The 17,080-nt window shown below is 43.1% G+C and overlaps 2 protein-coding genes across 2 annotated transcripts; one reads left to right on the top strand and one right to left on the bottom strand.

Moving 5' to 3' along the window:
* Positions 1–598: 598 nt before the first annotated feature.
* Positions 599–14,088, top strand: wrnip1 (WRN helicase interacting protein 1; the record flags this gene model as incomplete). Its single annotated transcript, XM_080779039.1, has 7 exons — positions 599–1,273; positions 2,949–3,143; positions 3,837–4,075; positions 5,820–6,028; positions 10,407–10,562; positions 11,129–11,208; positions 12,216–14,088. The coding sequence occupies 7 exons, from the start codon at positions 599–601 to the stop codon at positions 12,492–12,494; spliced, it is 1,833 nt and encodes a 610-aa protein (XP_080635165.1). The 3' UTR covers positions 12,495–14,088.
* Positions 14,089–14,438: 350 nt separating this feature from the next.
* Positions 14,439–16,286, bottom strand: LOC308326229 (ferritin, middle subunit-like; the record flags this gene model as incomplete). The annotated part of the gene is made up of 4 exons (XM_080779037.1): positions 14,439–14,594; positions 14,813–14,941; positions 15,125–15,271; positions 16,182–16,286. 4 exons carry the CDS (start codon positions 16,284–16,286, stop codon positions 14,439–14,441), a joined length of 537 nt encoding a protein of 178 aa, XP_080635163.1.
* Between the last annotated feature and the right edge of the window lie 794 nt (positions 16,287–17,080).

Genomic DNA, 17,080 nt, shown 5'->3' with positions numbered 1-17,080 from the left:
TTCCCAGAAGTAGCGCATGGTTTCCACCCTCTCCAGATACTGAAAGAAGACCAGCTTCATGTCGTCAGGCTGATGAACTGACCTCATCCTGGCCACATTGGGGGAATCATCCCTCTCCGTCCTCCTTGTGTGGCTGACATCAGGTGCCGGACTACTAGGATGGCTGGGCTTTTTGTCTGACCTGGAAAGGAGAGAAAAAAGGTAAATAATTGATAATCAGTAGGTGTGCAACCGTTAATTGAACTGAGCTGAGCTCAATTGCACCCATAAAACCAGAACTTTTCAGTAGATTTTCTGTGGTCTGGGTGCAGTGGGTGGGGATTTCTGCTCTGATTTGCCTGAGGTAGTCCACAAATTCCATATTATGATATTTAATCCAAAGTAGTAATGCTATTACCGGTATACTAATAAACTAATAATCATATTATATATTTTTTCCACTAAAGACGGAGGTATCATAATCATAATCTTCATTTCAATCATGCACAACTTCTTCACGTGTGACGTAACCATACCATAGTACCAAAGTTCAGAGGAAAGAACCAACCAAGGACAGTCCTTGGAACCAACCCGGAAGAACAACAACACGTTCAACAACATGGCGGGCGCAGAAGAAGCAACAGCCGCAGTAGTGCCAGTGCAGTGTCCAGTTTGTTCAAAGGACTTTCAGCCTTCCAAAATCAACGCACACCTGGACAGATGCTTGCTGGGTGGTGGTGGTGACGGCTCATGTCCTCCAGCAGCAGCAACAACAACAGACTCGCCGCCTCTAAAGAAATCGCGCATTTCTGGGGAAGAAGCGCTTCCACACACCACCACCCCCGCGGACAGCGAGCCGCCGCTATTACCCACCGCCGCATCTGTGTTCTCCATGTTTCACAGCAACAGCAAGAGTAGTAAAACAACTCCATTTAAAAAGGAACGAAACGTGTCGTTTTCTGCTCAACGAAGCCCCGGCACTAGTGCCGCCGCTGTCGGAAAGGGAACGAAGCGCAACCTCGAGAACGGCGTGGAGCAAAGAGGAGCTGCTGTGACTGACAGCCGCTCTTCTACCAACGAACCCATACACGGGATGAAGATGCCGTCGTCGTCATCGTCAAACCCACTGATCGCAAGTATCGACAAGCCTCTGGCGGACAAACTGCGACCGAACACGCTGGATGAATATTTCGGGCAGAACAAAGCAGTGGGAGAGCAGACACTGATCCGTTCACTGCTGGAGTCAGCTGAGATCCCGTCGCTGATCCTCTGGGGGCCGCCTGGATGTGGAAAGGTGCGTCACGTCACAGGTCGTTCTCAAACCTTCATGCCAGGGAGTCAGGGGCCCCCAAATTAAATTAAATTGGGGTCTGAGGCCCAATGAATGTCAAACGGGGGTCCTTGAAATTAATATGTTTGAGAAACAGTGCTGCTAGAGCCATACAAATCGTCTCTTATGGGGTTCCCTGGCAAATCTTTTCAAATGGGGTTCTGCGGGCTATTAAGTGCCAATTTGGGGGTCCTTGATATGAAAAAGTTTTCTTCTGGGCACCTCAATGTAAAATTGGATATTTTGTCCAAAATCTTTAGAAAAATGGCCTTTAGTAATAATATAAAGTAAAAGTATGTATTATGATGTGAACATGCACTGTTCATTTTATCAAACTTAAACACCAGACAGTGGCCTTATGTCCGCCCTGAAACTGGGAGGTTGGGGTTTGCTCCCCGGCTGGGTCATACCAATTAAAGACTGTAAAAATGGGACCCAATTTTTTATTTCACCACGTCACCAATTCCCCCGTAACACCACCATGCTGGAGTGGCTGCGCAACTCCTGCCCGTGAGAGAGAGAAAGGGAGCACAGAGAGCGGATTCGCAGAATATATTTCACTTTTCCCACCACCACAACTTCACGACGAATGCGATTTGACACACAGCGGGACGCTGCAGAAGAGAGAGAGCTCACTCAGCCCAGAGCCGTCATTCCAGTCATTCCAACACCCTGGCTACCTGGAACACCCGACCCCTCCCTTCCCGGATATCTGTCCGGAGGCCAGATATCTCACTGGCTGCCAGCCAGCCGCATTTCATATAAGTTTCATACACTCTAGTCTGCAGTCTGCACATCATTAGGCGTTGATGGCCTACCAACACTCGCCGGCTGCCGTTTTTAACATTATGACATGACATTACATATTTATTATTTACAGATCGCTTTTACAAGCGACATCTGCTCGCGTGTGCGCACCCACGATGGAAAAACACTCACCTTTCATATACTCATATCTTCCTTTTCTATCCCACCCATACTACATACAGTACATTAAAGCAAAGCCCCACCATTTCCACACAAAAAGCACAAAAACACTTATGATGCCCCTATTGTACACAAGAATACTGCTTTACACTGTGGTCCACAGCAACAGGTTTTGTAGTGAGTTGTGCTTTCATTCCAATTTAAATGGTCCCATTCTGCATACAAAATACTTCAATCAATCCATCCGTCATGCAATCTACACGTGAGCTTGTAGATTGGCTATTTTCACCACTTCTTAATTATTATTATTTGTATTTATGGAATTTCTTAGATTTGTTTGTTCGGTTGCTTTAAAATGTATACAATTCTTTAAAAATAATCTTTTTTTTAAAGATATTTCGTGGGCTTTCTTTCTTTTTTGCCTTTATTGATAGATATACAGCAGCTTGACAGGAAACGGTGAGAGAGATGGGACACACACACACACACACACACACACACACACACACACAGCGAAGTTCGTCGGGATCGGGACTCGAACCCGCAACACACTGTCATGCTGGATTACCAGCCAAGGTGCCTGGACCGCTAAGCCGACCCAGGCCAAAAACGAAATCTTTTGAAAGTCTAAACAATCACCACCACCTACTATCCCTTTCCCTTCTTCTCACTGTTTGTTTTGTGCATGTGTGTTTGTGTGCACCTCCAATAGACGACGCTCGCTCATATCATCGCCAACACCAGTAGAAAGAAGGGGACCGTTCGCTTTGTCACCCTGTCGGCCACCAGCGCCTCCACCAGCGACGTCCGGGAGGTCATCAAGCAGGCACACAATGAACTCCGACTGACCAAGAGGAAGACCATCCTCTTCATTGACGAGATCCACCGCTTCAACAAATCCCAACAGGTGGGATATTGATTGAGACTGCAACACATCCATGATCCAGTTCCTTCCCTCTCAAATCCAGTGTTGTGAAAGTAATTGAAGCTTTGCTGTTTGATTTATTTACTTTTATGTAAAGTAGCTCATTTTGAATTACGGACTTTGACTTGTAACAGAGTAGTTCTACATTGCAGTATTGATACGTTTAGTCCTTCAATGGGTATTTCCCTCGACCACATGCTCTAAACATGAAGGTTAATCAGTCGTCCTGGGGTTAACTGCAGTCTGATGAGAATGTGCTTCCCTAAAATAAACATTTGGCCCGGCCCTCCCTCCTGAAAAATGACCCTCATGTTTTATTGCAGATATTGAGTTGGACCTATTAATCAAATACCGGTATGTGTATTTATCTCAATAACACCATTCATATAAAATTAAATATGTCATATATCAGAAATGTAAGAAACATGAGCTTTACATCATTACAATATATTTTTATATTGATCCATTGATAGACGGCACACTCATAAGAGCTGTCTCTGTCCGTGTGACTCAGAATAGCCTCAACAGACCAAAGCGCACGGTGAATAATGAACAAAATATGAATACTCACGCCTGGCATCTTTCTAAGTCTGTGCGGAATGTCAAGGTCTTCTTTGTCTTCCCCGCGTTCCTTTTGCTCCCCCCCCTCTCTGACGTCCCGTATGTGTACATAAGGACACCTTCCTTCCTCATGTGGAGTGCGGGACAGTCACCCTGATCGGGGCGACCACGGAGAACCCTTCCTTCCAGGTGAATGCGGCGCTGCTGAGCAGGTGTAGGGTGCTGGTGCTGGAGAGGCTGTCTGTGGAGGCGATGAGCTCGATCCTGCGCAGGGCGGTGGCCTCACTTGGGATCAGGGTGCTGGGAGAAGACCCGGCCGATCCCCAGCAAGGCGACCTATCAGATGGCTCTGAGTAAGTGCTCTCTCCCCGGTTGCTCCCAGAATCCTCCCCTTTTGTCGTGATAGATTGTACCAGAGAGCTGTGAAAGACAGACACACACGACAACTCAACATCCCTCCTCTGTCCTTGAATGGATGAAGAATGGGGGATCCTCTTCTCTCTTCTTGCGTGCCCGCAACTAAGAGTACATAGGAAGGGAAGTGATATGGTCATTAATTTGGAACCCAGTGGTCCCTGTAGACTTATTATATTGTATAAATAACTCTGTGGTAGTCTCCCTTTGCACTTCATTTTTATTTGACAGAAAAGACGGGACATAACCGTCTGCTTAGTGAGGTAACTGTTAACTGCGGGTAGCTGAGAAAAGCTATATTTTAACAGCTTCCTAGATTCATGTTTAATGACAGCCTCAAGGTTTTGACTTAGCTAGTTGTAACGTGTGTTGGCTGGAATGTAGACAGGGCATCTGTATATAAATGTTTGGAATCCATCCAAAGAGATGCAACCAAAGGTGTTTAGTTAGACAGATCACCACCTCAGTCATTTAGCACAGTTGTTTGACTTGACTGAGTAGTTGATATTTTTCTATAATTATTTGACAATGTACAAATATGGACCGTGTTGCTGGGCTGAGGTAATCATAATTATCTTGCCTTAAGAATAAATAGTGGATTAGTTATATACTAATTCAACCTTGTGACATAACCTTTTTTCCCCTTAACGTTTTCTTTTTGACCTAAGCACTTGTAATGAACAAAATGTTACTTGACAAAAATCACACAGTGGACCATTTTAAGGCAGGGGAGATCTGAGCAGAAAGAATGGTGTGATGAGGAATGGGTGCTGCTGTCTGTCTCCATGGATGCTGCCACTGCGTAATTAAAGAGTCATCCATGGCTCTAGTGTTTGTCACCATTCACTGGGGTTCAAAGGAGCTATAAACGGCCATGTGCTCCACGGGGTGGCCTGTAGTTAGGGGGCAAGTTTTAAAGCTGGGCAAAGAGGCTTCATCATCAATGTCTCTTCACTATGTATAACTTTTCTTGTGACAACCTGCGCTCTGACTTATGGTTATCCATCATGCAAGAATAAAAACAAGCTAAAAAATATGTCTCCCGGTCTTTGTCCGGAACGGAAAGGGGGCTTACAGAGTAAAAGCGGCCATATGTTCCCGGCACCCCGAGCTTCTATTTTGAAAGAAATCCCGCCGCTGATTGTGTTAAAGTGGGAAATGTGGTATATAGTCTTTTTTTTATTGGCCTAAAATATTGTCTATATATACATACATTCATGAATCCACTTGCTGACCGGCTGTCAGTATTTGGGCAAATTGTCTTATAGGGGCTTCTTGTGACCCTACCATTAACATCCTATGGCAGGCAAGCGTTACCCGTTCCAAATCATATTATGGAAATAAGGGTAATGGGTCACAAAGGTCACACCAAGACTGCGTTTTAGTTTTTATTCTCGCATGATGGATCAAAGACAGACATATCCAGCCACACTGAAGCGACCCGTTACCTTTTTCTTCACAATGTATGAAACAAGTCGTTCATTTTACTGCATCCAAATTTAGCGGTAGCTTTTAAATTCATGTTGATGTGATCGAATAAAATGTTCGTAGTGGTTGCGGATGGTAGGTGGTTTAATTTCATGATATTCCTTTGTCTGTTCAAAATAATATATATATATATGTGTGTATATATATATATTTTTTGTTTTGTATTTTATTTTTTGTATTCTAATTTTTTAACAGGCCAAAAGTTTCCATTGAGCAGAAAGCTCTGGACACCATTGCTCACCTTTGCGACGGTGACGCCAGGGCTGGACTCAACGGTCTCCAGTTGGCTGTTCAGGCTCGGGTGGGCGCGGCCCGCCCTGACTCTTCTCCCCTGGAGATTGTGGTGCAGGAAGTGCATGTCAAAGAGGGTATGCAGAGGTCCCATATTCTCTACGATAAAGCAGGTAATCCCAAACCCCTACATTTGTTTGTCGTCAAGTCACCCAATCGACACCTGGGGCAAGGAAACGATGTGATGCTCAGTTTATTTGTTTGTTAATTGGTCTGCCCGGCGTCCGCCCAGAGATGGTGATTGAGCTGTCCAGATTTCACAGCTGTCGCATATGAAAGTTACACAGTCAGATAAGGAAATAGAAAGTGTTAATAGCTTTTTTGATGGCTTTCACAGGTTCTGTATGCCAGTGCGCTGAAATTGAGCGTCTCTGTGACCAGCAAATACATCTCCTAGCCAAGGAACAAACTGCTCCTAAAACACATATAGTATTACTGTATATCTCCTTGCTTATCTAATGGACATCAGAGTCCGTGCTAATGCACTTACTCACAGACTCAGCAGATTTCACAAGGCAAGATATAAGCCGATGTAAGGGAAGTGTACTTTAATAGCACTTTTCAACAAGGCAATTCAAAGTGTTTGCTTTACACAAAACATGAAGTGCATTAAGAAATGCATTATAAAAGGCCAAAGGAATACAGTTATGTTGTAAGTGATGTTTTTGTTAAACAGGTAGGTATCCTGTTACAGAAGCAACAGGTAATATTCCGGCAGCCGACAGGCTTCTTTTGTATAAAGTGGGACATTTTGTATATACCTTAGTCTTTTTTTTATTGGCCTAAAATATTGTATATATACATACATTCATGAATCCACTTGCTGACCGGCTGTCAGTATTGGGAAAATGTTCTTATAGGGGCTTCTTGTGATCCTACCATTAACATCCTATGGCAGGCAAAATTGTCAAACTTTCCTTTTAGTAGCATGTGACATGTCCAACTACAAATTAGTGCTCTGAAAACTGATCGCATCGCTCTACAGCCTAGAGGTGCTTGCTGACGATGGGCACATTTTATTAATCGATTAAATAGGCCCGGGCCCTCAAGGTGTTAATACTGTTAATAGAGAAAGAGATTTAACAGGACGGTATGAATTACATTATAGCCAACTACACCATCTGGGGAGTTGCGCCACTGGAAATATTTATAAAGATATACCAGTGTGGATACGCTGGTGTACCTGCAGATGACCTAACTGAAACTCTTGTCACACTGTTGACAGTGGTACGGTTTTTCTCCCGTGTGGATACGCTGGTGTGACCGCAGATGACATAACTGACTGAAATGAAACTCTTGTCACATTGTTTACAGCTGTGGGTTTTCTTTCCTGTGTAACTCGACTGATTTGTCTTTACTTCTCCCGCCAGAGCTACATTTGTGGTAAACTGTTGACTGTTAGATGTAGGTACATCTGTGTCTCTTTGTTTCTGGCCGGTTACAGAGCCGTTTAGTTGCTGACAGGCTGCGGAAGGCATCTGTTCATTCCTCAGTGTTTGGCAGTAGAGGTGGTTGTGGCTCCTCTTCATGGGTTCATGGAGGAAGGCGGGGGCACAGGCATATGGACACTCGGAAAAGGAGACCTGAGTCTGGACATATTGGACTGTGATGAGAATGAGAGTTTTAGGTTCCTCTTTTGGGGTTGGACAATAGTGCTTTATACTACGGTATATATCACTCTCTCCCTCTTCACAGTGTCTTTCTTTCAGTCTCTCGCTCTGGAAACCGCAGAATACATTTCAGGATAAAGCTCCATACTTTGCACTGACATTAAGTGAAAGTCTCAGGACAATTCACACATTATGTATAGGCTCACCATGTGCTGGGGTCTGACATCACACACGACAAAGTGTTGCAGTGCAAGCCTAGAAATGTGCAGGCCGTCTATTTTGCCTACAGCTACATGTACATTATGGCATGATCACTATCAATATGACACCACTGGACTGTAACATGTGTACACTCCCCCGAGCAGGCTCAGGAAGTCTATTATGATTCCATGCCACCATTGACCCCGTTGTTGTGGTGGCAGTGCCAACAGAATGCACAAAAAAGGCTGTGAAGAAGACTGTGAACCGGAAGCAGTGTTGATTTCGTTGACTAAAACTAAGACGAAAAATGTTCGTCGAATACCTTTTCGCACTGACAAACTGAATGGAAACTAAATTAAAACTAAGCCATTGTGACTAAAACTAAGACTAGAGAGAGAGAGAGATGTGTCTGCTAATTCCCCCACACAGTAACTCTGTCATTTCTCGACCGTTTCGGACGCGGGGCGCCTCGCGAACCCAGATTTTATTGAATATTTCTGAAATGAATTTGAAATTTGAAATGAATAATTTGACAGGCAGGGAGGCCAGTGTAAAGATCTGAGAACTGGCTTGATATGATGACAACTCTCTTGGTATTATAAGATCTTGAGAAGCAGCACTAGTCTAGTCTGAATCAAGTGCAGCTGTCTGATCCATTTTCTTAGCACTCCATGGCTATGGAGACTGACTGATTATGTTGCCACATAATCGGAGACTGAGTGACGCCTCTGCTCAGGGAAGCATGATTAGTGTGTTTATCGGAACCACATACTAGTCTGCATTGTTGGTGTCCCAGCTGGGGTGTAGGAGTTAGTACGGCATGCTTAGAATAGCAGGGTCAACATTCTAATGCGTCGGGATTTTGTCCTGGAAGCAACAGACCCATTTATCATTTAGGAAAAGCTACCCCAGAGATCATTAGAGGACCACTGTCTAATAATGGAACGTTACTTGTCACGCTCATGCCCAATCTTATAAAGGCTTCAGTTAATAGGTTAAGTTAATACGATTATTAAATGGTTATTAAAAGCCTATGAGAATGACCCTCACACTTCTATCTTCTGGCACTGAGACAGTAGTATAGTATAATAATACAATATCAATGCCACTGTTGTCTTGGGGTTGTAACAATAACAGGGGTATATGAGTTATGATAAAATTAGCTCTGGTCCATAGCCCTAATGCTAATTCTACCCTGCATTAAGGCTATGGAACCGATGGCGTCTAGCTCTCACATGAATTGCAGACCAGCCTCTCTTCTGTAGCTGGAATATATTAAAAGAACGTTTCACCTACTCACCAATACAAAGACGAGTTGTACCACCACATGTATAAAATGTACTTTTTGCCCAGAAAGAAATACTTTTAGTTACTCCACTGCGCCCTCTAGCAAAAGATTTTGTCCAGTGAAAACAATCCCTTTCTGGCCAAAAAGTGCATTTATATACTTGTGTTCTTTATATTCCAGCTACAGAAGAGAGGCTGGTCTGCATTTCATGTGAGAGCTAGACGCCATCGGTCCCATAGCCTTAATGCAGGGCAGAATCGGCATTAGGGCTATGGACCAGAGCTATGATAAAATATGACATATACACACCAGCACACACGTTTAAATCCTAATGTGTTTATTACTATCTACTCTTATCAGCTGAGAGCTGTCCATTATGTGCTTATGTGAGCTTCTAGAATCTAGTAGGATTCAGATGGAGAGAGTGAGGAGGCTTAGAGTAAAGTTCCAACGTACAGATTAGTTTGTATTGTTTGATATTTTACTGTTTAGACCAGTGGTTCTCAAAGTGGGGTCCGGGGACCCCCAGGGGTCCTTGAGGGAGTTCCAGGGGGTGCCCAGCTAAATTTAAAGTTTGGAATCAAATGGACCCTTATGGGTCTGTAACCCTGAGAGTTAAATTAACATTGATTTTACAATATGAATTGGGGTCTCAGAGATATAAATGCCATTAAATGGGGGTCCGTAAACTAATGCATGTCAAACTGAGAGTCCTTGAAATTAAATTGTTGAAAATCACTGCTAGAGCCGTAAAAATCTTCTCTTATGGGGGTTCTCTGGCATATCTCTTCAAATGGGGGTCTGTGGGCAAATTAATTTGGGGGGTCCTTGACATGAAAAACGTTTGGGAAGTTAACCACTGGTTTAGACTGCTATAGGTTCTTTGTTTACCTATGATCCTAGTTTACTGCTGACACTCTCTATGCATTCATGCATGTGTTTACCTTGCTTACTTGTAAGTCGAACAGTGTCTGCTACAGTAAATGCCTAAACTGTAAATTGTAAAAAGGTTGCTAGAAAAACAATAGTTAAAACACTTTGTCAACACTAGCCCCCTCCCCCTTTTCGCCCCACCGCAAGACATGACACCGTCCCATTATGTAACACACACTCAGCTGTCTCTGAAGCTCCAGATTTACTGTACCCCATAGGCTTGTCCGCGCAGGGCACGGAAATGTGCCCTCTGTTTGACTTAACGTATGACCTTGGGGGAGCGATAGCAGTGTCTGGAATTCTACCCTTTATTAATCCAGAGGATGATTTTTGTGAATGTGAATTGCTTCATTCCTTTTCCTACACTGATGATGAAAATGCAACTGTATTCTGTTGTGCGTGCGCGTGCCTGCGTGTGTGTGTGTGTGTGTGTGTGTGTGTGCGTGCATGCACATCAAGGAGAGGAACACTACAACTGCATCTCAGCGTTGCATAAGTCAATGAGGGGCTCCCACGCAAATGCCTCCCTCTACTGGTTGGGTCGCATGCTGGAGGGAGGCGAGGATCCTCTGTATGTGGCTCGCAGGCTGGTGCGCTTCGCCAGTGAAGACATTGGTGTGTGACTATTATAATAATTATATTTATAAACCATTTGCAAAAGTATATTTACTCTGAATAAATACTATTTTTACCCTGTTAAAACTGTGGTGAAATGATCCCTTTCTATAAATGTAATATAAATGTACAGTATGTCACATTGGAAAAAACATTGCCGGTTGCTAAAAATTACCATGCATAATTGTAAACGATTATCACCTGCTGTATTTGCCACTTGCGGCGGGGGGGGGGGGGGGGGGGTGTTGCTTTTGGCTTTAGGCTTTAGGCAACAGCTTCACTGCTTCCCATTTGAATTAACCAGCAGAGCCATATCCTTTTACAAGTAGGGGGCCACATGGGCAATAGTTGTTTTCAAAATGGATAGGAAAATATTGTAGCTTTTTAAGGGCTTGATATATTTTAGTTTGCAGTTGCACATGGTGTCGCACACTGAAAGCAGCTGATCTGCGAGGTCACTTGTACTGTAGCTTGCAGAACTGCCATTTTCTGTCTGCAACGCCATCGCGCTACATTATAAATCTGTCTTAATTCTGACTGGATGATGTCACATGTGTGTTGGTCAGGTATGGCAGATCCCTCTGCTCTCCCCCAGGCTGTGTCTGCCTTTCAGGCCTGTCACTTCATCGGTATGCCTGAATGTGAGGTACGCCACCCATACGCACACATCAGACATTTGGGTCTCATTTCTTTCATACTTGAGAGTAGTAGCAATAGTACTAGGCAGTGTTGTTTTTGGCAGCAAATTTAGATTTTAGTTTTAGTCAGTCTTTTGAAAAGTTTTCATTTAGTTTTAGTCACCTGGAATGTGTTAGTCTAGTTTTAGTCGACTAAATGTCATGAGATTTTAGTCGACTAAAACTACAGTTGATTTAGTCGAACAAAATGTGTTTAGGCGGGCCTTGATGCCGTCGTAATGACTTTGCAACCAAGTGTAAAGTGACTTATACTGGATCTCCTTCCTAACATTTTAGTCTAGTTCTTATTTGTTGACGAAATTGTCAATATATTTAGTCTTAGTTTTAGTCATCATAGCTTAGTTTTCATTTAGTTAGTAGTCGACGAACATTTTTCGTCTTAGTTTTAGTCGGCGAAAACAACACTGGTACTAGGCGTGTGCCACCGGCCTACTCTATAATGATGCGAGTTGGGAATGCATGCCCCTACCCTTTTCTGCAATACCCATTCTAAAGTATCTAAGAGTATCCAGTGCAGTACCCTACCAGACAACCGATTGACTAAATATGGAGATACAGGATTCCCTTGTGTCGTCATAAGCACACAGAATCAGTGCGATCTCCACAGAACCCGCAGTCGATCAGTCAGACGACCGTGCCTGAGCTATGCCCTAGCCTAGAGACAGTTGCGCAGACAGACAGGAATTAATAGATACAGTAGATACAGATGGACGGGTCATGGGTAATGGCCAACATGTGAATTAGCCCTTCACTAAGTCACTCCCCAGCGAAGAAATCTTGACCTGCATAACAACCGTTATGCAGCGGGTGGGATTTAGTGAAGGGCTAATTATGGTCAATGAACACGTCCACTGGCTCTGACAAATATAGAATCGTGACATGATTTTGTAGTCGATCTGCCACACACAAAGCCTTTATTTACCTTCCTTCCTTTTTTCTTTACCCTGCTCTGCAGGTGATCCTGGCTCAGTGCGTGGTGTATTTGGCTCGGGCGCCAAAGTCCGTGGACATCTACAAGGCCTACAACAACGTGAAGGCCAGCCTGAGGAACCACAAGGGACCCCTGCCTTCGGTTCCCCTGCACCTCCGCAACGCGTCCACCAAGCTAATGACGCAACTGGGATACGCCAAGGGTTACAAATACAACCCGGCCTTCAGCTCCGCTGTGGAGCAGCAGTACCTGCCCGAGGAGCTGCAGGGAATAGACTTCTTTACCTGGACGCCCACTGAGTGAACACTGGGCATTGGTTGGGATATTAAATACCCAGAATATACTTTCGTTGAGTTCAAGGAAATGCAAAACGCAAGCAAAGATGGCAATGTGCACAGCAGTGTTGTTTTCGTCGACCAAAGCTAAGGTGAAAAATGTTCGTCGACTACCTTTTTCCACTGAGGAAAACTAAATGACAACTAAGCTGTGATGATGACTACAACTAAGATTAAATATACTGACAATTTCGTCCACAGATAAAAACTAGACTAAAATGTTAGGAAGCGACTATTGGACAAGAGATCCAGTATAAGTCATTTTACACTTGGTTGCATGCTGAAAATAGCCGATTGGCTATTTTCAGCAAGTGTCAAATCAGCCATTACGACGGCATCAAGGCCCGGAAAAACACGTTTTAGTCGACTAAATCAACTGTAGATGTAGTCGACTAAAATCGTTTGACAAAACAAACTAGACTAACACCAAAACATTCCGGGTGACTAAAATGTGACTAAAACTACATGAAAACTATTCAAGAGACTACGACTAAAACTAAAATCAAATTGTGCTGCCAAAAACAACACAGGTGCACAGACAGTGGTTTATACAATAGAGCACCGAAGTCTGACGTCAATATCGGTAGAGGGCGCAAATCCACAGGTTCATGTACTTTTTATTTGCATTGTAATCCCCATAGGGGGATTTTAGATCGCCTCATATAAGTACTGTTTGAAAAATAAACATGTCACCCCGGACTGAGAGAAAACTCTATTGTTACTGCTACTGAATTAGTTACATTTTCGCTAGAAACAGACTATCATATATGAGTGACTGACTGTCGCAAACGATACAGAGACACCTCCCTGACAATAACGCCGAGACATCTTTTTTTATTTTTGGACCACAACGCTTATATGAAACGATGTTAAGATGAGCCCATGTTGATGTTATTCTCCATAGAGAAATTACTTCCATGAACCAGGCAGAACCAGGGGATGAGCGAGTGACGTCAGGACTTCGGCGCTCTATTTGAGTATATCAAGTAGGCTTTTCTGTTATAAATCAAAAAAATATTGTGTAATATAGGTTTAATAAGTCAAACCGAGGGCACATTTCAAATAAGCATTCTGAGTTTTGATATCACACACATGTAAAATCATTCCATTAATCCAGGTTAACAATTGTTGTACTGGACCCTCGTCTGGTTAGACAGGTAGTGTGTGCAGGCTGGGTGGTGTGTGATAATCCAGTTGAAGTACGGCGACTGCGGCGGCGGGCCCAGAAGAACAATAACGCGACACGAGACAGTATCACGCTAAAGGTTCACAAAGTTTATTACACAAACAGGAACATATATAGTGCTGGATCCTAATGACGTGACAACAAGATATGAGACATAATAACGTGCCTGCTGCAGCAAGGCTGACCTTGCTGTCTGAGATGTCTCTCGTAGCCTAACTATAAAGTATGCTACAGATCAGGCAGTACACAATACATATCAAGTACACTGTCTCACGTTCAAGTACACAGACATGGGCGATCATGATTATAACAACAATGAGTAGTAATGTAACCTGAAAATCAACATTACTGAATAAAATAATTTTTTCTCTGTTGATCATTTTCTTGTATATGGAAAAAATAATATTTTCTTTAAAGTCCATATTGGGTTGACAATAGTTTACTTGTTTAAAGGGGCTCCACCATGAATTTCAAATCAAATAATAATAATAAATGTTCTTTAATTAATACCTTTTTATACACACTGAAGACTAAACAACCACTCAGATGTCAGATCATTAATTTTCATTCTTTTTTGAGAGAGCTCATGAATTAAAAACAGTGAAAATCAGTGTATGCAAAGTTGGGGACAGAGGTTGGGTAAGATCTTGTTTGGGACAAGTTGAACCGCGCGTGTTAGTTAATTACTTATTTTATCTCCGGAGCATGTTGCTGGCCCTCATGGGGTTAGTTCCTTCCTCCCAGTGTGTGCTTGTCGAACAGGTGCTCGGCCACCTTGTTGTTTGTGGCGTCCATAGAGGTGAGTTTGGCGACATAGTCGCCAAGTTTCTTAATGGCCTTCACCTGCTCATCCAGGTAGTGGGTCTCCAGGAAGTTGCAGAGCTGCCGGAGACAAGCAGACATGGAACGGTTAGCTAATAGTTTCCCGTGCTACCATCGCAAAAAATAAACCTGGGTGGGGGGGAATCAGGTCTCTGCTTATGTTTGTGTTTTGGGACTATAATAAAATTGAATTAAAATGTTAGCTTTGTAGAAGTTGTGATGTAATCAGGTAAGAAGAACGAAATCTAACAGTTCAGTTTGGGCCCCTTTTTACGTACATGTGGGTCTTCTTTTTCAGTAGCCTGTTTGTGCAGATCCAGCAGAGTCTGGTTGAGCCCCTTTTCCATGGCCAAGGCCTTCATCATGGCAAACAGTCCACTGCCCCATGAGGCCCCCTCCTGTGGATGCTAAAAGGGGATATAGGGATGTGCCGATGAGACATTTTGGCTGATATCGATATCCAATATAATTAATTCCTGTTATGGCCGATAACCGATATTAGCAATGTCGATATATGATCTCATTATGTATAAAGAAAATTATAATAATTTAGGCCATTCTGAAAAATACATGTAACAGGGTATCTGTACTGTAATGTCTTGTAATGCGATGTGTCCTCCTCGCTTGTTCTGGTAGTCCCACAGCTTCTCAGCTTGCTCCCTCTTCTCATGGCTGTTTCCCTTGAAGAAACTGGAAAATCCTGCCAGGGCCACAGTGTCATGGTCGAAATGCATGGCCTGAGGAAAAGAGCAAGAAACAGGAGGCCGGAAGATCGGGATGGAGGAAGGTGAGGAAGAGCACAAAAACAATGAACGGTACCAGTCATCATTTGGCAAAAACAAAGCGTGACACAAACAGCGGTTAAACACTGTGTGTCTGACTAAATCCAGTAGTTTTATTCTTAGTCAGGCGCTAAACAATAACATGTATGAATGCATGACAAACAGGGTGTGGAGTCACTGTATGGCTGTTTTTTTTTAGGGCTAGGCTACACTGATGCATTTTCCTTGTCAACAAGGACCAACCAAGACATTTCAAAATACATTTGTTGTAAAATGGAATGAAAAGATAATAAAACATCAGCCTTCATTTCAGTTTGGCCTAAATGCGGTATGTGCACCTATAGGCGTGGCTGTCCTGTCCACATGAAAACTTACACATTGATTGATTGAATAGTTTATTAGACATGTGTATAAACAGCGTACAGAGTACAGTCAAACACTCAGTCCCAAAGGTATAGCACCAAAAAAAGTCCTTGCCGTCTTGTTTCCAATTTAGTCTACTTGCAAGCCCATAGAGCCCCATTGTGAACCTGGACATTTGGACTACCCTAGTTTTATGCTAGAAATGTTGAGGGAGGGGGTCAGGGCATTCCACACTTGGGTGGCGGTGCTGTAGAAGGAGAATTTACCCATATATGTTTTGAAAGTGGGTGGTACCAGATTGTTGTTCTCGCTCCCCCTGGTATTGTGGCTGTGGGTGCTTTTTGAGGTAGTTAGTAGTCAGGTATGCGGGCACTGAGGGCATTGAGGGCAAGGTTGCATTTACAATTTTGAAGGTCAAGCCCATTTTCAACTGCTTAATTGATTAATAATTCACGTTTTAATTACTGCATATTAAATACATTATTATTAGTTCCTTAGTTACCATTGAGGTGTAGGTGTAGGAGGCATGCAGCTTCAGGTTGACCATACGGTTGATGGAGGCCTCACAGTCCTGATGGTAGTTGTGGCGCACTTGGGAGGATGCCATTTTGCCTGGCGTTTTCACTGGTTTTCAAAATTAGACTATAGCAAGCATATACAGTTTAATTTGCGGCGGTCTTATGTTTTTTCCAAACAACTCGAGAATGCAGATTAATATAGCGGGATGAAGCAAGAACTATCCTTGAAGATTCTCCCCGTCCGTTGATGTGAAGCTGAACGTCGTGGCTGGCTGTATTTATAAGGCCACAGTGCACCATGTGACTGACATGAAGCTGCAATAAACCAGGACGTAGGTGGGCTATGTGAGTTGGCCAATCACTGAGTCCGCCCCTCATGAGTATGTTTCAGTTTGGTTAAAGTTTAGGGATAAAGGGGTAAGGGTTGCCGCAAGATATAGCTGACAGTAGATAAGAATTAGGCTATGGGGAGAGATTTGTATTTTTGTTAATCCAATACCATAATGCACAAATATGCCATGTTTTACTAATGTGCTTCCATGATTTACTAATGTTTTTCCATGATTTACAAATCTACTTTGCGATTTACAAATGTGTTTCCATGATTTACAAATGTATTTTGCAGTCTGCAAACACAAAAACGCAATATGAATTTACAAAAATACTTTTTTACTACAATTACTGCACCATGGTCTCAAGCTCAAAATGACTCCACAATTTGCTCAAAAATTGTTAAATGTGCCTACAATGATAGCTGCTTTCCTGACCGTTAATGCACTTGCACGTTGTACAGTTAATGTACAATAGAAACTCTCATCAAATACTGCAGGTGATCCCTTTCTTTATGATGTTGAGGGTAAATTGGCCTGAGACTTTTTGTGAT

This window comes from Protomyctophum bolini, assembly GCF_963924005.1.
Source record: "Protomyctophum bolini genome assembly, chromosome: 12".
Taxonomy (NCBI): Eukaryota; Metazoa; Chordata; class Actinopteri; order Myctophiformes; family Myctophidae; genus Protomyctophum; species Protomyctophum bolini.
Note: the sequence above shows the minus strand (reverse complement) of the source record. Positions and strands in the feature narration are given on the sequence as shown.